This window comes from Pleurodeles waltl, chromosome 12 (genome assembly GCF_031143425.1).
Source record: "Pleurodeles waltl isolate 20211129_DDA chromosome 12, aPleWal1.hap1.20221129, whole genome shotgun sequence".
NCBI classification, from domain to species: domain Eukaryota; kingdom Metazoa; phylum Chordata; class Amphibia; order Caudata; family Salamandridae; genus Pleurodeles; species Pleurodeles waltl.
In genome coordinates this window covers 247,908,199-247,935,602 of record NC_090451.1, presented here as the reverse complement: position 1 = coordinate 247,935,602, position 27,404 = coordinate 247,908,199, and the positions used below count along the sequence as shown (strand labels likewise).

Sequence of the window (27,404 nt, the reverse complement as noted above, 5' to 3'; positions counted from 1 at the left end):
TCTAATTATATTTAGCATGGGACTGGGGACCCCCGCACTGCTCATAACTTCCCATAGCTTTTGACGTGGAACTAGATCGAAAGCAGATTTCAAGTCTACAAATGCCACAAAAAGGTGGCCTAAATCCACGTCAACTGTTTTCCATTTGATTGAAAGAAAATGGAAAGCCTGGTCAATTGTGCTGACTTTGTCCCTAAACCCCGCCTGAAGATGGCTAAGTACTTGGTTATCCGCTATCCATTTCTTCAGCCTACTTAGTACCTGGTAGCCAAAAATGTTTTGCAAATTATCTAAGAGGCTGATAGGTCTATAGTTCCCTGGAATACCCCTCTCACCTTTCTTATATGTAGGCACAATAATTGCTTCTTTCCATGACCCGGGGTAAGATCTATTAGTCAAAACGGCATTAGAGATCCTATTTATGTATAAGCTCCAATTATTCAGATCTGCTTTGTACATGTCCGAGGGGATGCCATCTGGCCCTGGAGCCTTCCGTGATTTTCGAGCAGTAATAGCAAGCTCAGTTTCTTTTAATGAGAAAGGTAGCAAAATGTTCGCTGCCAGGCATAAAGATGTCATCTCCCCAGGGCTTGCAAGATCGCAGTCAGAAGGGGAGCCATACAGTTCCCTGAAGTGGGTAAGCCAAGCTTCAGGGGAGATATAACACTCTGGCTTAGATACTTGGTTTTGATCGATACGAGCGCGCAAAGACCAAAAGTGTTCGGGGTCAGAGGCCCTAGCGGCCTGGGCTAATTCTCTCCATATCGCCTCTTCATGTTAATTTTTACATAACTTGCATATGGAGGCATAGTTTTGTCTCGCGTTTGCAATTGCTTCTCTATCGTTAGATCTTAACATTTCGATCAGGGCACTTTTAGCCTCTCTACATCTCTTGTCAAACCACTTGTTCTTATAGTGGGGAGATAGATGGGTTTCGGCCCTGACAGATTTAAAGAACACATTTTTGAGGATGGCAAAGAGGCCCAAGTGAGAGGACATAACCTCAAGCGGGGTGAGTGTGAGGTGGTCATCAAAGAGCTGGTGACTGGAAACTATAGCACATAATTTGCCCCTTAATTTGTTGGAAGTTTGGAAAGAAGCCCATCTTACCACACACTTATTACTAGACGTCTTCAAGACACCAGTAAATACAGGGTCAGAAAAATGCACAGCTCCTAATAAAAATTGTCTATCACATATAATTAAAAGAGGAGCGTGGTCACTCGTATACTGATTGCCCACTTTAATGTCTATTATGTGATGCCAGACCCTTAGGTCAAAGAGAACAAAGTCAAGGAAGTTACTATATGATCCCCTAAAAAAGGATGGTCTAGCAGGGCTGTCAGCTGGAAAACGCCCATTACCGGGGCAAAGACCATGGAGTATCATAAGATCTATTATCTGCGAAGCCCTGATACTAACTTTGGGTGGATGTGTTAGGGATGAATAGGGAGGAATATTCCATGTGTCATCTTCAATCTGCGTGGCCTCAATGAATGCAGGATTGGGCTCAATTGCCACGTTAAAATCCCCGGCTATAATAATATGATACTTTGGGCGAAGATCTATTACCACAGTATTCAAAAGTTCTATAATGGCAGACCGCTGGTTAGAGGGGCCTGGTCTGTTGTAGATGTTTATACACAGAACAGGAGGGCCCAGGTTTGGCTGTATGACTTTAGCCAAGATGTCAGGGGAGTCTACATATAGCTCCTTTGCTCCAACCACCACTGTCATTTTAACTCAAGTGCTAAGGCCCCTGCTCTACCAGCAGGAGACGGCGTGGCTTTTAAAAAAAAAGAACAAAACCCCTGCCTATGCATTCTGTGCGTAGCCCATGTTTCTTGGAACATACAGATTGCATTATTTGTATAACTCTTCAAATCCTGGTGAGGTTGTGAGGCACTCGATCTGCGTCTGGTTCCTGGTCGCACTTGACAGTATATTGTTGAAAGGGTGCTCTCTGTGGCTTGGTGCACAGTGAACACGTTAGTGAGGTTTGGTGATGTGGTGGGAGCTGACTTTTATTGTGTTTTCCTATCTGCTGTCACGCAGGAGGCAGAAGTTTGCATCAACCGCAAGGGCCTTGAGGCTCCCCCTGCTGTCCCTGGTGCATCTCAGCACCAATGCTCATTTCACAGAAATTGAACCTCAATGGGAAGCGCTTCCAAATATAAACACAGCAGGTGTCCCCGTTGAAGTTTGCTTCTGTAAAGGACAAATCATACCAACTTCTTGAACTTGTCCAATGCAAAGCAAGGGTGTTTTCTCTGCATTTTTACATTGAAAAGCAATATGACTACACAGCTATGTTAGGGATTTCTTGGTTGGCTCAACATAATTCTTTTCGACTGGGAGACTAGAATGATTTCCCTAACCTCTCATTCCTGCCATAAGCATTATGACTTTTCAAAAGCCTATTGGACATAGCTTCAAACTAAGTTTCAAATTTCAGTATGATAAATGGCAGTATCATATGGCAGTAAATGCATCCTTGCTCTATTGGAGCGCAATCTCTTCTGTAGTGACTGTGGTGAATGGAATCTTTCCTCTGTTTCTCTTCTTGTGAGACCAGAGTCCTGCGGCCAACCCCTACCATGCACAGGCAAAGGCTGTGCGTTGTGCCAGGCCCTGCAGCCAATCCCCGTTGCGTGCAGCCAAAGTACATGCATGCCACAGTTTTAGATGCCAACCAGGGTCAACACCCAAAGGCAGTGCATGGTGCAGGGTTGGATGCATACAGGGGGTTGGCCGCAGGGTCTGCCCACAGGTTAGGCCCTGTGGCCAACCCCCACCATGCGCAGCCAAAGGCTGTGGTGGCACAGGGTTAGATACATGCAGGGGATTGGCCTCAGGTCCAACCCCCCATCTCCCCAGGTTAAAAAAAAAAAAAAAACATACAAATTCACAGAAAAAAATAAAGGTTACAGGAACGTCATAGGAATTAGAATTAAAAATAAAACCTTAAAAATGCACTTAAAAAACAGAGGTTACAGGCACGTTATACTTAGGTTCTAAATCTACATGTACAAAACCATAGAAATGTAGCTGTTAAAGTTAGAGATATTTCAAGTAACCATCACTCGTGCCCTAAGGTAACCGTATCTCGAACCCTCAGCATGCACAGTTAATTACCCCACATTTTACATCATTAATGACATTTTCTATGGCATCATTGATATTATCATTGCAACATTTGCAATAAAATTATTGATGAGAAAACTGTGCATGGCGAGGACGGGAGTTATAGTTACCTTAGGGCACAAGTTACAGTTACTTGACATACCTCTATCTATAACAGTTGAATTTCTATGGTTTTGTGAATGTAAATTCAAAACCTAACCATAACATCCCTGTAACCATTGCTTTTTTAGTGAATATATATATATATATATATATATAGAGAGAGAGAGAGAGAGAGAGATATATATATATATATATATATATATATATATATATACTGATAGATTCTAGTGCCAGTCGCTACCAGGTAGTTACGGTTTGGACCAGTTTTCAATCGGAAAAGCATTTTTTACTTGCCTATATCTGTGGCGCCGGTTGACAAAACCAACAAAAATCTTTGAGAAAGCAGGCAGCAAGCTGCAGGGAAGCCACTCTGCGATCCTTGAGAAAGCAGGCAGCCAGCTGCAGGGAAGCCACTCTGTGATCCTTGACAAAGCAGGCAGCCAGCTGCTGGGAAGCCACTCTGCCATCCTTGACAAGTGGGCAGTGAGCTGCAGGGAAGCTGCTCTCTGATTCTTGACGAGCGGGCAGCGAGCTGCAGGGAAGCCGCTCTGCGATCCTTAACATAGTCGATGGCGCACTGCAGGAAAGCTGCTCTGGGTTTTTGATAAAAGTGGGCATCTGGTTGCAAGGAAGCTGCTCGGGGGTGTTTGATGTCCCAGAGACCCATAGTAGAACCAGAGGCAGATTAGCAAGCCCTTGGAGTAACTCTTGAGCTAGCTGTAGATCCTTGGTTGCAGCGCACACATCAGCAAGCAGCAAGCAGCAGGGCAGCACAATGAGGCAGAGAAGCAGTTCCTGGGAACAGGTAATCCTGGCAAGGTGGCTATCCTGGCACACAGCAATCTTTACTCCAGTAGGTTTCTTGAGTCCAGAAATGTACACATTTTAGGGGTTCAGAGACCCAGTACTTAAACTAAAGAGTGCCTTTGATGTGGATGATGACTTTAAAAGCTTTCTCTGAAGTGCACAGGTCCAGCTTTTAGCCCAGCCCTGGCGCCAGACTAACAGTGGGAGTTAATCATCCCCTTTATGTGGGCTCTGGTCACTACCCTTTGAGTTGTAAGTGCCAGCCCTCCCCAGTCTTCTCCCCAGGAAGACCCATCAGTATGGAGATGAATGCAGATGCAGTTGAGTATCCTGTGTTGTGGGTGTCTGGGGGGAATGCAGAAGTGTAGCTCTCACCTATCCCAGGTCAGATGGGTATTGGAGACAGATTGTAGGCACACAGGGCAGTGAGAGCAGAGGAATGCCCACATTCTAACAGTGGAATTTCTAAAATAGTAATAATAAATCTGACTTTACCAGTGAAGAGGCTTTATCATTACCATTCCAATGATACTAAACTTGATGCAGCTACTCCTACTCCTCTTAGATCAGGAATTACATCTTAAAAGTATTTTAAGGAGCTCCCAATGCTGGCCGAGGAGGGGTGAAGGCCCCACAGTAATGAAAAACAACTTTGGGAGTTTTTGATTACCAAGACATGAACTTAAAGGTACATGTTCTGCCTTTTACTTACATGGCACCCTGCCCGATAGGCTACCCAGGGCCTACCTTAGGGGTGACTTGTATGTAAGAAAAGGGGAGTTTAGGGTTTGGCAAGAGGCTTTGAATGCCAATTGCCGGTGCCAGTTAAACTGCACCCAATAGCTCTGCAGTGGCAGGCCTGAGATATGTTTACAGTGCTACCTGAGTCGGTGGCAGAATTAGTGTTGCAAGCCCACTCGTAACTTTTAATTTCTAGCCTGTGGGTATATGATATACCACTTTACAGGTAAATTAAATATGCCAATTGGGAATACACCAATGTTAAGAGTTTAGGGGAGAAGTACATGCACTTTAGCACCTCTTAGCAGTGGTAAAGTGCTCAGAGTCCTAAGGTTAACAAAACGATGCAGCAACAAAACAGGAGGGAAAGGCAAAATTTGTGTGGTAAGACCACCCTAAGGATGCCAGGTCTGACAGATATAAAAACGTTGCCTTATGTCAAGCCTCTGACAATCCAACAGTCTCTCCAGCAATTGCACCTTCTGGAGGGTACGGTCTGCTTTGGCGTTCCCTGTCAAGCAGCACCGTGGCTACTAGAAAGAGTCGCCCATATCTGGGATTATCCACAACCTGCAGAAGACCGGGTGTTTTCTCCAATCCTGCATCCAGAGGTGAGAAGTCAAGTGCAGTTTGTGACAGATTGTAACGCCCAAAGATTCTGCGTTGCAAGGCAGCCATGGAAGGTCCACAGGGAGAGGCGGCAGAAAATGCTCAAGCCATTCTGCAGACAGTCCAACAACAAGCTCAAGAATTACAATTGCGGGCTGAAAACACTGCACTACGACAAGTCCTGTTTCCAGGTTGATGCATATAACACCTGTATCTGCCGCTACTCCTCGATATTCAGGAGATCCTCTGAAGATAAAGGAGTTTTTGGATACCCTAACGGTTTTCTTTGCCTTTCGTCCACTCCAATTTTCCTACAATAAGGCTAAGGTGGGCTATCTGATCAGCGCCTTGTCTGGTCTTGTACTTGCTTGGGCGACTCCTCTGGTCTCTGCGGAAGATCCAGTCCTGACTAATTATCCTGCTTTCCTGACTCTTTTCAGACAGATGTTTGAGAGGCCTGGTGTGGAAGCAGCTGCTGAGGAGGCCTTATGTGATATACAGCAGGGCAATCAGAATGTTGTGCAGTATATAACTCGTTTCAAACAGCTGGCAGCTGAAACCTCTTGGGTGGAACGCACCTTTATAACCTTGTTCCGCCGAGTCCTGTGTGAAGAAATTAAAGATGAACTTGTACATTCTACTCCAGCCTGGTCCTTGAAGGAATTGATGGATCAAGTCATGAACATTGAATATAGACTACGAGAGCGCAAGATGGAGACACGAAGAACGCGAGTTCCATACCAGTCTGGTAATTTTCGTACCAGCAGTCGGCGAACAGATGATGTCCCATCCGAAGCCTCTCTATCCCCCACTGAAGAACCGCTGCAGATTGATATCGTCTGTGGTCCATTAACTGAATCAGAAAGGGAGGAAAGAAGGCGAAAGGTACTTTGTCTGTATTGTGGTAAAGCCTGCCATCTGATTCGTAGTTGCCCAGTTCGTCCCTCAAGACCTGCGGGAAACGCCAACTCCTGTCCCCTGTAAGGAGGAAGGAGAAGGGAGGAGCTGAAGTACCATCAATATGTTCCTCCAGAGAAAGTATGTCCACCCTGTTTATCCTCTTGGTCAAGTTACAAAGATTGTGATAGATTGTGGTAGATTGTGGATCTAGTGGAATCTATTTGGATGAGACCTGGGCTACGAAAAAGGAATTCCACGTATTCATAAAGATGCTACTGAGCAGGCTCAGACGGTTGATGGCTCTCCTTTAACCTCAGGTCCTATGGTGGCCTCAACTCCTACACTCTGTCTGACATTTGGGGGCACCAAGAACATGTTGCCTTTGACCTTATAGCCTCACCAAATCACACCATGATTTTAGGAATACCCTGATTAACTCGACACAACCCCTATATCGTTCGTCGTTCGTTAGCCTTATTTCAGTAAAAATAAATACCATAAAAGCACACCACAATTCACAGTTTCATAGTTTTACAAGACAACAAGCTGTGTATAAAAAGTTTCAGACATAAAAAGTTGAACTGCATAAAAAAACATTAAACGTAAGGATTTTCCATCTGAAAATTCATACCGTATTATAGGATCGTGTGAAAATGCAAGATTTAGCATGATAGGTATCAAGAATCAAATACAAGCCTAACCAGACATAGCACATAAAATAGAACATTTCTATTTAAAAATATAAAAATATCTAAGCATAAAAATACTTTAGACAATGGAAAGTGGTAAGTGCATACATTAAAATTCACGAATGGGTTCATCAATAGCCACTCCCCACGTCTATTGTTAAGTTTTCCTCTATTTTTTTAAGCGTGTTCAGTCTACAGTGCCAAATAGAATCTAAATATTTTGCCAGACAACAAGCCACTAAAACAGATGGATCAGATAAAAAAATTCTCAAAGCCAGTGGGCAGTTCTTAAAAGCCATTTTCCTACACAAAGGAATAATCCAACAAACTCTTGGTTTATGGTATGCAGGACATTGGAAGAGGACATGGGTTATGGGATTGGTCCATTTATGTGTTAGGGTGCACAAAGGGAGAGAGCCTATCCTAAATCTAATATACAATGCGCATGCACGTGGAGAGAGTACTATGTCCATATATTGCGCGGATTCATAATGGCATTTGATTTGTAGGAAACTGCCCGTCATGGAGGATGATGAAACAACAGACAATTGTGAAAGTTGGAAATGGAGCCAAAATGCATCCTTTAGTGTCTGTATTGCATTTTTTGGAATAGATGGCAGATCCTTCCAATAAGACACCACGCCAAGTAGTGTGAAGGTCCCAACCCCTATATCAATTGGGAAACGAGAACTATATCTCTAACATCTTTGTTTTGTCAGCAGAACGTTATTCCACTAACTCCTATTGGTCTCCTAAAAGGTCCTGTCAGTCAACAAAGGATAATACTAACTCCATAAACACGATTCAGGGAGTCCCAGATTATTATCAGGAATATATTGGGATTTTTCAGAAACCCAGTAATCCCATTCTACCTCCTCATCGAATCTATGACTGTGCTATTCCATTGGTTCCAGATGAAGTCGTACCTTTTGGCGAATGTATTCATTGACAGACCAAGAAAAGAAGGTGCTCAAGGAATACCTAGATGACAACTTACAGAACGGGTTGATTGCTCCTTCTACGTCTCCTGCTGGGGCTCCTCTCTTCTTCGTCCCCAAGAAGACAAACGATCTGCGTCCATGTGTCGACTTTCACGAACTCAATAGAATAACAATTAAGGATCGTTACCCGTTACCCTTAATTCAGGTTATATTGGATGTCATTCAAGGAGCCAAGATGTTCACCAAGGGCCAGATGTAGGAACCGGTTTGCATGTCGCAAACTGCGAAAAACGCAGTTTGCGCCATGCAAAACGGCCATCACAATGCTGATTCACATTTTGCGAGTCGGTACCGACTCGCAAAGAGGAAGGGGTGTTCCCTTCCTATTTGCGACTCGCACCGCAATGCAGAATTGCTTTGTGACCCAGGAGACCCCTTCCCCTTTGTTAATGTCGCTAAAAATAATTTTTCAGAGCAGGCAGTGGTCCAATGGACCACTGCCTACTCTGAAAAAATGAAACCAAATGGTTTCATAATTTTTTTGTATTGCAACTCGTTTTCCTTTTGTCACAGACATGGAGGTCTGCTGTCTTCAGCAGGCCACCATCCCTGTGAATGGATGGACTCGCTATGGGGTCGCAAAATGCGACCCACCTCATTAATATTCATGAGGTGGGTCTTTGCGACCCCATAGCGAGTCGCAGAAGGTGTCTGAGACACCTTTCTGCATACAATTTGCAACTCGCAAAATTTTCTTTTGCTACATCTGGCCCCAAATTAGATTTAAGGGGTACCTATCATCTTTTACGGATCAAAGAAGAAGATGAATGGAAGAAAGCTTTCGGTACTCCTTTCAGACACTATGAGTACCATGTCATGCCTTTCGGGTCGACCAATGCACCTTCTGTCTTCCAACGATTCATTGATTCAGTGTTCTCTGACTTATTAAATCAATATGTAGTAGTCTATCTGGATGATATCTTGATATACTCCGGTGATCCTGAGCAACATACGGAACATGTACTGCAGGTCTTGGAAAGAGTTAAGAAGAACCAGTTATTTTGTAAACCAGAGAAGTGCGAATTCTATAAGACCGAAGTGAAGTATTTGGGATTCAGTATCATTCAACACGGAACATCCATGGACCCTGACAAGGTCAGCGCCAACTTAGATTGGCCTTCTCCATTGTCAATAAAGGAAACACAATGTTTCCTTGGGCTATCAAACTTTTATTGCCAGTTTATTCAGATCTTTGCCTACCTACAAAGTTTCATTAACCAAACAATTAAGAAAGAGAATCTGAAGAAGGGCTTCGTCTGGACCGAGAATGCTGAACGCGCTTTTCAAGAATTAAAGAAGGCCTTTACCCAAGCACCCATTTTGCGACACTGACATTACCAAAAAATGTATAGTTGTGGCAGATGCCTCAGACAGAGCCATTGGGGCAGTTCTGCTGCAGAAACAAGACAACGATGGATTAGAACATCCTATCTTTTATCTTTCTAATATCTTATCAGAAGCAGAACGCAATTATTCAGTACTGGAACGAGAATTACTTGCACTCAAAGTAACATGTAAGGAATGGAGGCATTTCTTGATGGGATCCAGAGAGCCTTTTGAAGCCAGGACTGACCACCACAATTTACAATGTCTTTGGAGTTTCCAGTGTCGCAACAGTCGTCAAGCAAGATGGGCTTTCTTCTTTAGCCAGTATGATTTTGTGATCACGTACATACCTGGCTATCAAAATTCAGTGGCAGATGCTTTATCCCGTCAATATCCTGATGTCGCTAAGAACTCTTCTCCACACATTATTGAGTCTAGTAGAATCATTGGAGCTACTCAATCTTTTCAAGAACGTGTTTAATCTGAGAACCAGTTTCTTTCTACTTCGGAATGGGACAGAGTAACACCTTTTTTACGGAAGAAAGCTCTTTTCTTACCTACCAAGAAAGTTCAGATGGAGGCATTACAAATGTGTCATGATTCCCCAATAGCCGGGCATCGAGGAATCAAGAAGACCCAGGAGCTGCTACAACGATCATTTTGATGGCCTTCGCTTAAGACAGATACAAAAACTTATGTTTCAGGATGTCCAGTATGTGCACAGACCAAGACACCCCGAACTAAGTCAGCAGGTTTATTAAGGCCTTTACCGGTTCCGTCAGCTCCTTGGTGTACACTTTCCACGGATTTCATATGTTCCTTACCAACCTCTTCTGGTAACCACGTAATCATGGTAACAGTAGATTATTTCACCAAGATGGCACATTTCATAGCTTTAAAAAAGTTACCAACAGCCCCTGAGATGAGTCGCATATTCATGTGGGATATTTTTCGCCTCCATGGTCTTCCACAAGAGGTCATTTCAGACAGAGGGCCACAAAATGTGTCACGATTCTGGAGAGCCTTTTGTGCCTTATTAAACATTGAGGTCTCCTTATCCTCTGGTTTCCATCCAAAACGAATAGTCAAACTGAACAAGTGAATCAGGAACTCCAACAGTATCTGAGATGTTACTGTCATGCCACTCAGAGTAATTGGTTGGAGTTTCTTGCCCTTGCCGAGTTCTCCTATAATAACGCAGTGCATAGTGCGACCAAGGCCACACCTTTTAATTGCACCTATGGATTTAATCTTAGGGCCATATCTACTGTTCTCAGTACATCCTCTTTTGTTTCTGTAGTCACTTCTTTTGAACGTCGGATCCACCAAATCCAGAGCCTACTTCATACAACTCTCTTAGCTTCGAAACAAGCCATGAAATGAAAAGCGGATCGTTATCGACAAACAGCAGCTTTGTATCAAGTAGGCCACAAGGTGTGGCTTTCCTCCAGATTTCTACTCTCCTGATTTTCTGTCAATAAATTCAAACCACGTTTTTATGGACCCTTTCGGATTTTGCACATCTTGTATCCTGTTGTTGTGCGTCTGCGATTGCCTCATACTTGGAGGGTTCATCCAGTTTTTCATGTGTCCCAATTGAAGCACTTTGTTCCTGATCCATACCACCAACAATTTCAATGTCCTCCTCCTCTTTTCGTTGACGGCCAGCCTGAATATGAAGTCCAGGAAATTTGTGATTCACGCTTTTTTCGGCACAGACTGCAATATTTGGCTCACTGGAAAGGCTACCCTCTCAGTGACTGCTCTTGGGAGGAAGCCTCCTCCGTCCATGCTCCCCGTTTGGTTCACCTGTTTTTTGCCCATCACCCTGACAAACCTGGTGCCTCGGGGAGGGGACCTACTGTAACGGCGCTCCTCGATGCAGCGTCTCTTTTTCCATCCACGGTCGGAACGCGATGCCGATTCTCAGAGCGATGTTCCCCGCGTTTTCTAGCCATTTTGGCAACGCGTACCAGGAAGCGTGTTTTGCGCTCCCGGTCGCATTGCCCTTACCAACTTGTAGGGCATTGTTGTCTCCCCTGTCGGTGGTGGTCTTCTTTCTGGTCTTTTTCTATTCTTTTTCGTTTCTTTTTCTTGCTTCTGTATTCTGCCTTTCTTTGTGTTCCTGTTGGTGTCCATGTTGTCTTCTTCCTGTTTTCATTTCCCAGCATGCTCTTTTTCTTATATACTACTTTTTTTCCTATTCTTTTCTATGGGCTTTTTCCCAATTCAAGATGGAGTTATTTTCATTTTCTGTACTTCCCATTTTTCAGTATATAAGCCACTCAGTCTTTCTCTACCTTACGTTGCAAACACTTCCCTTTGGTAGTGCTCTTCGCTCCTGTTCGTCGTTCCTGTTTTCACCTTGGAGTATTTTTGCCTTGTTTTTTCCTGTTTTTCAAGTCCTGTTTTTTCTTCTTTTTCAGGAGTTCCTGTTTGAGGGTTTTCCCCAGTTCTTGTTTTTTTTTTCCTCTTGGACTCTTTCTGGAGGGTACGGTCTGCTTTGGCGTTCCCTGTCAAGTGGCACCCTGGCTACTAGAAAGAGTCGCCCCTATCTGGGATTATCTAGAACCTGCAGAAGACCAAGTGTTTTCTCCAGTCCTGCATCCAGAGGTGAGAAGTCGAGTGCAGTTTGTGACATCAAGTTCATTTTGTTGCTGCGTCTGAAGATTTTCATGTTCCACTCTTTCTTTTGTCAGTTTTAGTAGGGTTTCCAGAGGGATGGAAAGAGAGAATCTTGGCACTACTTGATTGTGGAACAAGTGGATTGTACTTAGACGAGAACTGGGAAAAAGAGAAACATTTTCCAGGGATACCTAAGGAAGCTCCCGAGCAAGTCCAGACAGTGGATGATACACCCTTGACCTCTAGTCCAGTTTAAGAGTTGACTGTACTTTTAAGTATGACCTTTGAGAAACACTGTATACTTTGGCCTCATTGATTCTCCCAACTACACAGCTATTTTAGGGATTTCTTGGTTGGCTCAACTTAATTCTTTTCAACTGGGAGACTGGAATGATTTCCCTAACCTCTCATTCTGCCATAAGCATTGTGACTTTTCAAAAGCCTATTGGACATGGCTTGAAACCAAGTTTCAAATTTCAATATGATAAATCTACTCCAAGGTATACCTTCTGAGTACGAAGAGTATGTAGATCGTTTTGAAAAACCTAAAGATTTGACACTGCCTCCATTGGGATTTTGCCTGCTATCCTATTGAATCTAGAGCAACTATTCCATTAGGAACACTTTATTCCATTTCAGAGTCTGAAAATGAGCCTTAAAAGAATAAATGCAAGAAACTGTATAGAATGACTTGGGAACTGGCTCTGCCTCTCCAGCTGTTGCTTCCATATTCTTTATTCCAAAGACATCCAATGAGTTGAGATCCTGCATAGACCTAAGAGGGCTAACAATATCACAGTGAAAGAAAGTTACACCCTTCTTTTCATCAAAAATATTTTAGAGTCTGTTAGAGGCTCTAAGAAGTTTACTGAGTTAGGTATTCATGGAACATATTATCTTGTCTGAATAAAGGAGGAGGGTAAATGGAAAACAGCTTTTAAAACACCATTAAGTCACTTTGAGTATTGAGTTATGCCTCTCAGTTAAAGTAATGCTCAAGCCATTTTTCTGCGTTTCCAGGACCACCTTTTTTTTGCTGACATGCCTAATCAATTCATTAAGTAAACCTCGATAATATCTTACTTTATTCCACTGATCATTTGTTACACCACCATCGTGTCTGACAAGTGTTGATCAGGCTTTGTCAGAATCAACATTTTGGAAATCTGTAGAGTGGGAATTTGATCAATCTGAATTTGGATATCTGGGTTTCCGATTGAATAGCAATGGAATCTCAATGGACCCATGTAAAGTATTTGCCATTCTGTATTAGCCAGCGGCTTCTAGTGTTAAGGAAGCACAGTGTGTTCATAGGTTTGCTCATTTTATTGGCAGATTGTGGCCAATTTTGCTCATCAACTAGTAACATCACCTGCTTACTTTAGAAAGATATGCTTAACTACGGTTTCCAGTGAGAGTCTGTAACAAGCCTTTACTCAAGCCCTAGTCTTACCCCATCCAGGTCAAACAAAAAAATTATTGTTGAGACTGATGCTTCTGATGGGACCATTGGTGCTGTACTCAAGATGATAATGGGCTAGAACACCCAAGTATTTCTCTCTACAATACTGTGTCTGACATCCAAAGCAATTATTCTAGAAAGAGAACCTCTGGCAATGAAAATGGCTTGCTAAATAGAGAAACATTTTAATGGCAGACTGTCAATCCTTTAAAATTCATATTGATCATGGTAAAGTACAGAGCCTCAGGAATTTGCAGTACAGGAAGTGTCGTTAAACCTGCTGCGCCTGTTTTTGCAATCAGTTTGACTTCTTTATTACTCAGATTGCTTGTGCTAAGAATACCTAGGCTGATGTCATTTCACATAGGTATCCCAAATATTCTCTAATCAAAATATCCCTTCGCCACAAAAGACCATTTGGGCTACACAATCTTTTCTTGTAAAGAGTCTAAGGCATGGTATTCTAAAAACACCAGAAAGTACTGGGAAACCTTACAAGGGCAGGCCTAAAAACAACTGGATCCTGTATTTAAAAAGACCTTATTTGTTCTCTCCAAAGAATTAAGGGCCTGATTTATGTCTTGGTGGACGAGTTACTCCGTCACAACGGGGACGGATATTCCTTCTGCCAAAAAATAAATCCCATATGAGATAATAGGATTTGTATTTTGGTGGAAAGGCTATCCGTCATGGTTGTGACGGAGTAACCCCTCCACTGAGATCTAAATCTGGCCCTAAGTTTGGAAGTCTTCAAAATTGCCATGACTCTGCTATTGCTGGTCACAGAGTAATACAATCGACTCTGGAGCTCTTTCTCCATTCTTTTTGGTGGTCCTCCATTCGAAATGGCACTGAACTTCATGTTATATCATGCCACGTCTATTCCCAGGGGAAGAATTTTCACTCTCAATCCTCTGGACACCTGCAGCCTTTAACAGTACTTCCAGAGCCATTGCATGCTATTTGCACTGATTTCATTGTAGATCTGCTTCCATTAGAAGGTAAACAGGTTATCATGGTCACCATTAATTCATTTTCCAAGATGGCCCATTTCACAGCTCTTAAGAAATTATCTTCTGATAAAACCTTAGCAAGTCGGCAACAACATGCCTACTAGAAGGGGGTGCACAAACCTCTGGCATACAAAGATAGTGAAACCCTTGGCTACTAGACCGACCAGCAGCTAAAGATTCTACATCAGGCATTGTCTTCATGACACAGGATATGAATCTAAGCTGTGGAGGGAGATTGGTCCCCCTCTTAGCATTAAGAGATAAGGGGAAGTGTGTCTACCAGATCTGCAACCATTGATGTGAGGAGTGAAAATTAGCAAAGAGAAAGGCGAGTGGAAGGTACATGACAGAAGGTGTATCTTGAATTTGTTACATTGGTAGATCAGTCCTTCCCCATACATTGCTCTATGAGTTATGCACAGAGATTTAAAGATAGATAATTGTTTAATCAGTAGCCAGTGAAGCATATATAAATAATAATGTGAGAGTGCTTTTATTTCATAAAATGCAATACTGTAAGACTCTATATTTCACAAATAATTGTAGAACATGGAAATATTTAATGGTTCTTTGTGAAATATGAGTTTCATCATCATAATGATATCCCAAAGGTACTCTACAAAGCTTTTTCATTGTCAGGGCTACTAGAACTTATCAACATAGAGGACCAAATTCGGTGCCAAAGTTATAAAAATCATGTGGCAAAAAAATGCGAATTGTGCGTTACATTCTCTTGCAGTATTAATTTCATATATTGAAGCTAGAAACAACATTTGTGGGAAGTTGCAAATAATGTTGCAAATTATGCAACAAATACAGTAAATTAGTAACTATGCAGAAAATGCCACAGCGTTACATAAATCCAATGGTCTTCACTATTGACCATTATCTATTGGTTTAGAAAAAATTTATCTATTTATTCACCCTCATGGTCTATGATCTCACCAAAACCCACAATGGCAACAATATACTATATTACACAGGTCAGCACTGTGTAGCCTCTCTAGCTCAATAGAAAGATTTTTTTAGGAACATTAAAAGTGCTTTTATTTTTCACATTAAAAAAGTATTACTTTGCGCTCCTCCAATACATTACAACCATCGAAGTCTTGATCACAAATTTTAGTCCTTTATGAGTTCCATTTTTTATAGTGCATGGAGGACTTCCATGTTTTCCCCATGCATCTTAGTAGATTGTGGCTTTAATACACAGGTAAAGGCAACATGAGTTCTACATTTATAATGCCTATTGCTTATGTAGATATTATATATTCTTTTGTAGATCATAAACGTGTTGGTTGTTAAGTTGTGCACTTTCCAACTCATAGCGCACTTGTAATAATGTATTAATTCAGTAATACAATAATTAATATTCATCTTTCAATATTAACATTTTCATTACAATTGTCAAGTCAATATTAAGTTCATACTCTGGCCTTCTGGTGCTCTATTCATTCGGCCTTGTGAGATAAAAAACAATTCTCACAGAAATACATATACTTTGCTGATGCCTAATACACTTGCCTCTTGTGAATAATGGTCCCTAATCACTTTTAACTATAGGAGCAAATAAAGTATTACACTCTGCACATCTGCATATTTACTAAACGTATTACATGTTTGGGCACTTTATTGCACAAAATTCTGTAGTAGGAAAACTCATATATCACAGTGAGCCAGGAAATATTTTCTATATTTCACTGAATTAGCATACAATTCGCCATTGCTCACTCATAAATTGGTAACACCATGATCGCTAAAGCATAACTGAGATATTCAAATCAGTGCCCATTGGTCATTGAACTTGCAAGTCTATTTATGGAATTCATCAAGACATGGTCATTCTAAATATAGGCATGTACCATTGTCAGCACTGCTTTGCTGGTGAATGCTTCACTAGTCTCTGAGCACAACCTCTAACTATTGTTTAATCACCAGTCCATTCATGTAAGCTCAACATTCTGGGCCTGATTAACAAACTGCATTTTGTAGAACATAAAGTAACACTACAGAAGTACTAATTAATTACTAGAAAATTGATTTTGAAAAGCTACAAGTTTAAATCACCACCTCTCTTATATTTTCTATGGTGAGATCCTCGCACATTTAGGTTTACTATTTAGTAACAAGTGGTTAAAAAAGGAGAATATTTACCACTAAAATGGAGGGGTTTAGGGAGGAGAAAAGAGGGGTTTGTAGAGGTCTAAGGAGGGGTCCAGTAAGAGACAGACATCAAACTACAAAAGAGTAAGACCATTGTTATTCACAGACTTTACTTCTAAAGTTACTACAGCCAACAATACCCCAAACTGTAGTGTAAGTACTCCAGCTCAGGAGTAAACACCACCAGAGGGTGATCACCCTTACAAGTCTGCTAGCCAGCATCTTAGCCCATATTTTGACCTCTGAATTTAGTAAGGAGATCGGATGAAAGTTCTCACACGGTGTGTCATCTAGGCCTGGTTTCAGGATCACCACTATTTCTGCTGAACTGAGATCACAAAATAGTTTTCAGTGCGTTAAGTATTCATTAAAAGTTTTTAATAACAACGGACCCACTGGGGGTCAAAGGACATGACAAAATTCTGCCGGGTAGCCATTGGACCCAGCGCTTTAAATGTGTGAAGTTGCGCAAAGGCGGCTCCTAGCTCTTCATATGTGACTTCTGCCTCTAAGGAGTTGTGCTCTGTCAGAGAGAGGCATGGCACTGGTGCATCCCGCAAAAATTGATAGAAGTCTGCCTGAAGGCTTGCAGTGTCAGAACCATAAAGGTCTTCACAAACGTGTTCACATGTTCACGCCTGTTATTCGAGTCCCAGAGTCAGTCACTAGAAATGGGATAGGGGCGCTAGTGACCCTTGGAGTGCAGATCCATTACAGTATTTTACTGCCCTTATCCCCCCATTGGTGACCACAGCTGCTGGCGGTTAGCCGCGCCATGCCAGCCTCCTGAGTGAGCTCATACAAAGCAAGACTTGTGTATGAAGTGAGTCGTATAGGAGGGCCTCTTCATCATAGCAACATATCTTCGCTCGAGGTCCATTGCTCGCGCCTCAAGGTCCTCCACCTTCTCCTGAGTGCTCGTCCTCTGTCCCTTGCAAAAGCTAAAAACTTCCTCTCTAAGGATGAGATTAAGTGTTTCCCAGAGGGCTTTAGGGGATGACACTGATTCATGGTTTTCATGCAGAAAATGTTGGCACATGCCTTGTGCCACACCCTGGACACCACTATGGGGACATGCCGTCAGATTAGAATGGCTGTACCTTGTGAGCTATAGACAAAAACTGAGTGATATACCTGAAAGTGGCCCCTGCGGGCTAAGAAGGGGCAGTTACTCCGGATGAGATGTGCTTATTGTAGCATGAGGACGTCTGTATTTGAGCTATATGCCACTATTAGAAACGCCCCATGCTTGATTTTGTCGAGCATGCCATTGACATTACAGGAAAGGATTGTCAGTCTATTCAGGTAAAGAAGTTGCAGAGTCTCAGTTAAGAGTTCTGGTGTGTTGTGTATGGGAAGATGTGTTGCATGATTGCAGTGTGGATTCTATGTATAACTGTTGCTGAACCAGTGTCTGTTGTACCTTCACTGGGATTAACCAAAACAAACCCCAACCCACTAATCCCCTCCCTCAAATCCCTCCCCATACTCTGCGAACTGGAAGTACCTGTTGCGCTGCGCAAACCCCCACCCAACTAACCCTAAGAAGTCGCCCACTACTAAACTAACATAAAGCCTCTAGCGAAAGAAAAAAGGAAAAAAGTGATAATGGGCTAAGTGTGGTGAGTGGTGAGGAAGCCTGTTGCGCCCTCCCCACAGTAGTATAGGCACCTGTCACACTGGGGTCCTGAGTCATTACACAGGGACTGACATGATTGGTAAAAGCTCTCCCAGATGCTTTCTACAAGGGTACCCTCACCTCTGCAGACAGATCATACCCTTACCTGGGAACGCTCTCCAGCCCTAGTGAGCACGATATATGGTCCCAGACGAGTGACTTCTTCCGAAAAGCAGTACACCACTTACCTGGAGATCCCTGAGCCCCTGATCCCCTTATCTCACCCTCCTTTTTGTGAGGAAGTCCCTCCTTTGTAAAAAGCAGAGCGCTTCTCAATCTAGTCCTAAACTGCTTCAGGTAAAGAAAAAAATTGTCTTATCCCGGAAGATAATCTTCAGGTGAGCCAGGAAGACATCTAATGTCCTTGGTTCCATGTTTTCACTTAGCCTCTTGGAAGGGACAGTGTTGCAGCTGGACTTTAAAACTGTATTCTGGGAAGATCATCATGGGGGAGGATTCAAATGTCAATGTCAATTATCCTGATTTACGTGCCAGGCAGATGGCATCTCCATCTGCATAGTTAAGCACCAAGGCAAAGAAAGAGGGAGGCGGGGTACCCACCGGGGACCCCGCAATCAATGTTCAGTGCGCCTACTCGACTATGAAGAAAGTGGAGACCTCTGTCACGGGTACCAAGCTCTTTAGCCAGGAGGAGATGATGGAGGCCCCTCTGCCCCCTCAAGGATGCCCACGATGCATAGATTGTTGCAAGTTGGTCTGCCCTCAGCATCCTCCAACCAGCCCTCTAGCTGCCCCACTAGATGTTGTAGGGTTGTGAGGTGAGACTTGTGGGTGTTGCTATAGGTAACTATTTTTTATTTAGCTGTACCAGCTATAAAAGTACACTCTAGGCCTCATTACGACTTCGGCGGTCTTTTTGGAAGACCGCCAAAGCCACTGCAGGCAACAGATCACCAGTGCTGGTGGTCTGTTGGCCGCCATATTAGGAGTCTTTGGAGGACTTCTGCCAATTGCTGGGCAAAAGTCCAACTCTGAAGAGGCGGTTGATCGCCAGCACCACAATGCGGCTTGGCAGAGTCCTGCTGGCATGGTGGTGCTGGCTGTGCAAGACCTTCAGGACCCATCCCCTTCCAACCAACCTCCTCAACAAAGAAGGTAAGTGGGCATCCAAAAGGGGGGGTGCCTGTGTTTGGGTGCATGTGTGCATGCATGCGGAGGAGGGCGGGAGTGTAGTGTTAGTGCGTGTATGTAGAGGGGTTTCGGTGTGAGTGTCAACACCAGGACAATGCACGCTCTACGGGCAACATAATGCAAAGAAACAAAAACTGTGCAATGTAATAATTCATGCATTGTGTGCTGATATTGCATATTAACTTTTTGCATTGAAGGTATTTATATTGATATGTCTGTAATACTGTTTGCAATGTATTGTTCGTTTTCAAGCCTTTCCTGCAACCTGACTACGTGTGGCTTGGTATGGCTGTGGGCGGGGCTTGGGTCTATTTAAGGAACCCAGCCCAGCTCCACGTGCTCACTATTCAGAGGTCCCGGTGCAGAGCAGCAGCAGTTTCCAGGGCTCCTGTTCAAGAGGCCTACTTGGACATGTCCACGCCCTGTCCTCATTACCTTGGTGATCTACAAGCAGGGCGGTAAGGCGGAGGTCGGGTTAGGGTCCCGACTCAGTTTCTTGATTTTTCAAGTTTTGGTCTTTGGATTAAATTGCGTGTGTGATTGTTTCCTGGCATTTGATCCTTGATGGTTGAATCGGCATCAGTGTGCGTGATTCATTCTTGGCCTTTAACCCTTGCATTTCAGATCGGCAAAGTGCGCGATCATTTCCTGGCATTTGAATCTTGATGGTTGAATCGGCAGCAGTGTGCGTGATTCATTCTTGGCCTTTAACCCTTGCATTTCAGATCGGCAGAGTGCGCAATCATCTCCTGGCATTTGAATCTTGATGGTTGAATAGGCAGCAGTGTGCGCAATTTATTCTTGCCATTTAATCCTTGCAGTTCAGATCGGCAGAGCACGCAATCATTTCCTGACATTTAAATCTTGATGGTTGAATTGGTAGTATTGTGTACAATTCATTCTTGGCAATTAACCCTTGCAGTTCATATCGGCAGAGTGCGCAATCATTTCCTGACATTGGAATCTTGATGTACAGTTTAGCAATAAGATGCATATTAATTTCTGTACAATTGAATCCTGAAACTCACATCAAAACAGAGTGTGACTTTACAGTATTATTCATGAATCTTTCGCTGTTCATGTTTTGGGAATTAATGTGTTAATTGACTTTTGTCATGCCATAGTTACTATTCCAAGAACTAACTTGAGAGAGTTCCATGGTCAGTGTTATTCTGGAAATGCTTAAATGAAAGTTTGTGTAATCTTTTTTTTACTTCCAGGTATCCAGAACTAAAAAGTCATGTTATTAAAAGCTTTTGATCTCTCATGTTATCAAAGTATAGATATTTATTAACAAAGTTCATGAAGATTAATGTGAATAACTTTGCTATTGTGTTACTAACGCTTGCTTCCACAGGTCTCCTTCCGTGCTGTTCTCAACCTAAAACCCATCCCCCGCTTGGCCATTCTTTAACTCCGTGCTTTAACGGCTAGTAGAGTTTGGAGCTGCCAAGAGGTGGACAAATTGGGAACAGGCGCAAACCCCGAGGATCCGGTCTCGTTGACAGTGAGTGCATGTATGCGGAGGGGGGAGGGAGATGGTGAATGTGTGTGTGTTTGCGAGAGAATGTGAATGTATGTGTGCGTGTATGTGTGTGTGTATGTGGGTATCTGAGTGCATGTTTGTGAGTGAGTGGGGGTGTGTGTCTGCAAGTTTGTGAGTGAATGGGGGTGTCTGTGTGGATGTATACATATGCTGAGGGGTGTGTATGTGAATGCATGCATGTGTGAAGATGTGGGAGGGTTTGTGAGTGTGTGGACGGATGGGGGAGTGTGTATGTGTGGGGACATGTGTGCATGTGTGTGCCGGCAACAGTAATGGGGATTCCTGTTGACGGGTGCATGACCACCAAGGTTTTTTCCTGGGTGGCAGCTACGGAAAACCTAACAGTCTGCAGCCTTGTTATCTAGCCAGCATGCTAAGGCCTGCCGCCGGGTTGGAGGTGCACACTGCCGGCAGCGTCAGTGCAACCGCACCTGCGGGCTGGGCGGGGTTGTGGTAGCTTACCGTCTGCCAAGCCCCACAACTCGTGATATGATGGTCCTTTCTACCGGGTCCGTGGCAGTAAGACCACCACAGCGAGGCTGGCGGTCTCATGACCTCCAGCCTCATAATGAGGGCCTTAGTTTGCTACATCTAAAAACAAATAAAACAAAAGAAGAACAAACATTAAAGTAGGCTTTCAATGCAAATCTGTTGATGTGTAACAACGGAATGTGACATTCATCAATTTTTTAGGCAATTAGCTACATACTATCTTTTCCTGACCTGCAAAGTGGATCTGATAAAATTGATCACTGCATAACAAACTTCTGTTGACCTCAGTTGTAAAAACAATAGACCAGCTCTACAATGTCTTATGTAGCCGATTGTAAATTTGGATCCAAAAAGCAATTCCAATTAAACCTATACAAGGTACAACAAGCAAAATGTGGCATGTGCTATGATCAGAGGAGTTATCACATGGACATTTGGACATTTGGGGGGGAGTTGGCAACCGACTTCCTTGAATATGGAAGGCAAACAGATATTGAAGAGTGTTAAAATTGAAACAATTGAGATAATATCTATTTTGGGTGTAATTGAGTAAAATAAGATATAATTCTGGGTGGAGGTGATACAGAATACAAAGCTACCACTTACTTCTTCTGGGCATTTATTGTATGCACCTCATCACATTAGTAAGAAATAGATTTTTGACAAGTTGTTTGGAGTTGTTGCAACAGACCCTCAATTAGTAAAGATATTTAGAATTCTAAGATCACTGAGAACCTGCTTCACACATGCAGTCCAAAGAATTGCTGTTATATCATCTAAAGTTGAGCTATCTTTAATTAGGTTAGCTTCAGGTTTGATATCTTTTCAAACTGAAAGCACACAATTCCATTGAAAACTGCCATTTCAGAACAGTGTTTTTAATCATAACCTCTGAGTCATAACTGTTTATTCTGTCTAAAATGTGAAAGCCTCTATCAATCAAACCTGTAAAGCATAATCAATGAGTCATTGAGTCTGTGGTAAAAAAATATCAGTCAAGCTTACTCATCAGCAGAAATATCTTCCATTCAATATGACCATCAGCTCTGTTAGAAAAAGGTGACATATTTATCTTACTGGCTTCATGTGCCGCTCATCTGCCACTGCAGCAACAATATCCACTTACTCTCATTACCCCCCCCCCCCCCCCAATCATCCCAATTTCCCAACACGCCAGTTTCCTCATAAAGGGCATTCTAGACTTGTCAAAGACCACCAAGTCCTCTTCATATTGAATATAATTTCTGAATGCAGTTTTTTAAAACATGCAGCTTGAGTAGCAGGTTTAAATGCTGGTTGTAGACATATTTACCAAACGTGCATCTTGGTTATCCACCATTGGTTTGTCTTTTACTCGGAACGTAAAAATTAATAGGTGCTAGAGCTTGAAACACATCAGGAAAACACGTTCTCTCAGGAAAATAACCATTTTGATCATCTTCCACTTGGTACTGGACTTTCAATACCTGCTAACAGTGAAATAAAATTATTCTCTAAGTAGCTCTTCTGAAATCTTGCACTGTTCAGCAGCCAATCCCTTGCTATGTATCAGTTAAAGACACATAATTGGATTATGACCTGAACAAATAATAGTTCTGTTTCACCTTTTCTGATTGCCCAGATTTTAGAACAGGTGATAGCCTCTTTTAAGATAAAACTCCCCATGGGTCTCTATGTCCATATTATTTCTAGCTGTCTCCCTCAATGCATCCATGAAGCATCAATTATTCCCCACTTAACTGTGCACTAAATTTTGATCTCTGTTTAACCCAAACAAACCTCTCTTTCATTTTACAATTCTATTGCTGGAAATCTAATTTATTACCTATCAATATGTAATATTTATTAGTTCACAATGAAGTTTACCCTGATTAGCCAAAACTAATACTTAATGCTACCTAATGCTACCTTATAGCAAACTCTGCACTACATTGAGTTCAATTATCAGTGAGGATTATTTTGTTTTTAATGTCAGAGGACCTTATTGAATGCATGTCAAAGATTCCTCCTATTTAGTATGTCTGATCTTTAACTATCCCCCATTCTATTTGATAAATAAGGAACTTAATGGATTTATATGGCCATTTAACGGTTTGCCATAGTCTTTTACTTAACCATTGATTTCTGAAAGAGGTATTGTTCTCAGATCTGTTTATCATCCTATTGTGAGTGTTATCAAACAGAGTTCTTTGACCTTGTTTTCATGTGGGATATTTTAATAATTCCTGGTACTGCTGGAGATAGGTCTATTTTTTTTTCTTGTACTCATTTACATTTCTTCCTGGACTCCTTCCATCTATTTCATGCCTGTCCATGGCCTTGTTCCAACTAAAATTGCCTCTAGGCCACTACATAGTCCACCAAACTATGATATAATCTCCAATTAAAATAAGAACACTATGATTTACCCAAACACTATATTTATATTAAAATCTACAAAACGTTGGTTTGTGAGGTGTCTCTGATTGAGTGCAAAGTCAACTACCAACACAATTGTATCTTTACCAATCTAATGGCTAGCTATCTTCATGGTATACACTCGTTTAGCACCTATGATTCATAGTTGATGTGGTTTTTCAGCTCCAACTCTTCCAAAAACCCAGCAACAACTCATTCTACTTCATAACACACCAGAACAAGACTATAGTAGAAGGAAATTTGAGGGTCACAGGTTTTGAAGGGTATGATTCACTTTCAGGGTCATTTAGATTCTGGAAAACAATCCACAGATTCTCTTAGATATGCAATTATAATATTTCAATCTGATAACCAATGCTTACCTTTTCTTATCAAATTCTTTTCCAAATAGGATATTTTCTTTAACATTTCCATGAAAGATCCAAGCTTGCTGCGACACATATGCCAATGTTCCATTAACATATACAGCTCCATTTTGAAGATGCATCTGAAACAAGCAGATTTAGATTACCCAGAGAATCAAGGATGGGTATGAGGCACACACATAATACTAGTACTGAATATAAAATACCCAAAGGACCCTATTCACAAAAATAAATGGAAAATAATGGGTGGAGTTTTACACCTCCACCTGAGCATGCCTTTCTCTTTTCTCCCCATTTACAAAATGTCCAGAAATAAGCCTGGAAAGATTCACTAGTCACATAATTCCAGGCACACCTCTAGGAATGTCATGTTACTTTTCTAAAATGCTCCTATACCCCCTGCGTAGAGTTCTTCAGAGAGGAGAAGTCTTCTGAGACTGAATGTAGAACATGCACTTTTTTCTGTTGTAAAAACGATAAATATACATATTCTCAAATAAACATAAAGCCAATTGTTGGCAAAAGCCATAAACTTAAAGGCGGTACCAGTAACAGATCTATTGAGAAATGTTCAAAGAAAGCCAGCACCAAAATACTGATCATCTATGTTCACCCCATTCAGCATGTAGTAGTAGGCAAAAGTACTTGAAGAGGTCAAAGTTGCAGTTCTGCAATTCTCCTTAAATGGAATGCTTTTATCACTCTTCTAGGCTGAGAATACTTTCCAATTGGCAGTGCAACATCAGTCAATGAGAAGGACAGAACAACGGTAGAATATAGCTACCTTCTCATTGAACTCTTACACAACATCTGCCCCCGAACAGCTACTCCAGATATAACAAATAGGTCTCCCAAGTTTTTCCTGGAATGTACTGGCAGGTCTCTCAATCAATCAGAAAAGCCCTATAAATATTTTGCATGTGCCAAGAATATGCTTCAATAGATAATGGAAATAGAACAAAAGGAGGGAAAAACAACCTCTAGGGCTCTGTGGAAAGAGGCAGAACCTTTAGGAAAGAACCCTAGATGCAGAGTGAAGCACTACCTTTTTATGGTGAACTAATAGACATGACCCCTTGCACATCAGTACTCCTTATTGCTCTACTCTAGCTGGGATAAACAACAAAGATACCTTAATTCTGAGCCTTCTGAAATCAAAGTCCTGATATGGCCGAAAGACATGAGACTATAGAGTTCTCAACACCAGAGTGTTTCCATGGGTGGGGTATGCCTCTAACCCAAAGTCTGAACAGGAAAATAATTAATCATCAATTGGGCTGCTAGAGGGTAACCTTCATTATGACCATCTCTTAGCTTACTTAAAACTTAATTTCTGTCTTCTGAGATCTGAAGGTAGAAATGTGCAGAATCATGGAGAACCCCGCCCAGAGGATCTGCAGAACAGCCTCTAATTCTGAAGTGTAAAAATATCCTTAATGATACATCAATTTCTGAATGCAGCCCAATGTTTAGAATTAGATTTCAACATTGAAGGTCATCTAGAATATAATAGTGTTGCTGCATAATATGTGGGTAAACTATTTTGCTGAGGCTGCCTCCTTTTAATATTCAGATAAATAAAGGCAACTGCATGAATGCTATAAGTCCTATAAGTATTAATAAAACATCAACAGAAGACTAAGAAGTTCTAAGTTAGCTGGAATGGCAAAGCTTGCACAAGTGGGATTGAAGACCTTCCTTGGCAAAGGGAGGAACCAAAGCAATCATCACTGGTTTTTCTTTGATTTTGTCTTCCAACCCGAGGACAACAAAGAACCAAGAGGAAGATACATTGGTGCACATTCTCATGGGACTTAAATTGATCCAGGAATGGAGCGCCAACCATTCCCTAAACAAGATTTGTTTTAAACTGCAAACAGATCAACAACTCCTGAGAATCAGCAATATGTTACTAAGACAGTTTAACTTTATATTGTCAAGGTATTAATTGTGTCCAAGTAGGACCAAGAAATTAATCCCTTCCTAACAATTCAGTTGAAATGCAAGTAAACTCAATGAACAGTATTAGTGCACCACTGTTAGCTGACAACGAGGCCATATTGTCTGACTATAGCAATACATTCTCTAAACCACAGTCAACAATATGCCATGTGTGCAGCTACAAAGTGTTCTCAGTCTCATAATTCAAGCTGTATTGGTAGAACTCTGCAAGCAAGAACGTTTCTGTCCTCCTTTCCTATCGTCCATACCATGTTAAAAATATCTGTTTCACAGAGCTTCCTTTACTCCCAACATCTTCTGGAGAGAGGAAGCCTGCAGCATCCAATCATCAAGGCAAGCACACAGTGACTGCCTGATTTATGTACATCACAATATCAATGACAAAATATATTCCTGCCATGACACCATATCCAGAATACTGACTATTGTTTACTGTCAAATTATAACCATGCCTATCTACCTTGAAGATACATATGTTCAAAGTAGGGAGATGTGGGGTTTCGAACATTAAATGTATTCATACTTATAAAAACCTTAGCAATATTGTGATTGTCAATATTCTGGGTACAATATTTTGGCAGCACCATATTTAAAATCTTTATTCTAGTAGAACTCCTTTGACATGACCCATAGCTGGCACATTTGTAAAATCTTGGGTGGGGTCAGACATCAAGTTGAGTGGAAATATCCTGATCTAAAAATACCCAAAAGACAAATAACTGCAACTTTACATGCTCAAGGTATGCCCCTCAAATGGAGCCTCCTTGCCTGTCCCCTTGCACCCTCCTCTTTCCCGGTTACCTAATTACCTTCACAAATCAATACAAGCCTGGCACATTGAATATCGAAGGCATGGCGGATATCAAAAAAACATATGACTTTGCACTGGTTTCATATTAAAGTTTCCTTTCTCAAAAGAGATGGGAAAAACCAAGAGGGTATGATTTATGCAGCATGGTTTATGACGCCTATGAAAAGTGTTTGCTTCCTTTAAAACAGTGGTTTAGTCATCAGAGGATTGAACAGGCACCCTGGGCCTCCATTGAAATCCAGGCCATGGCCATAAAATTTTGAGGGATAAGACAGTGGTATTATGACTATCCCACCACATGCTCCAGCAATTATTATGGCAGTGTCCACTCATTCAGTAAACTGAGATACTCTAAAAGATTAGTTTTTTATTGACATCTGTATGCTGGACATCTGCAG

The 27,404-nt window shown here is 41.9% G+C and overlaps 1 protein-coding gene across 1 annotated transcript in view; it reads right to left on the bottom strand.

The window, feature by feature from the left end:
• The window catches only part of ABCC12 (ATP binding cassette subfamily C member 12), a 599,698-nt gene that overhangs the window by 385,044 nt on the left and 187,250 nt on the right, over positions 1 to 27,404 (bottom strand). The window contains exon 12 of the mRNA XM_069217731.1: positions 24,231 to 24,355. Coding sequence (XP_069073832.1) covers positions 24,231 to 24,355 — 125 coding nt within the window. The remainder of the gene's footprint in view (positions 1 to 24,230; positions 24,356 to 27,404) is intronic.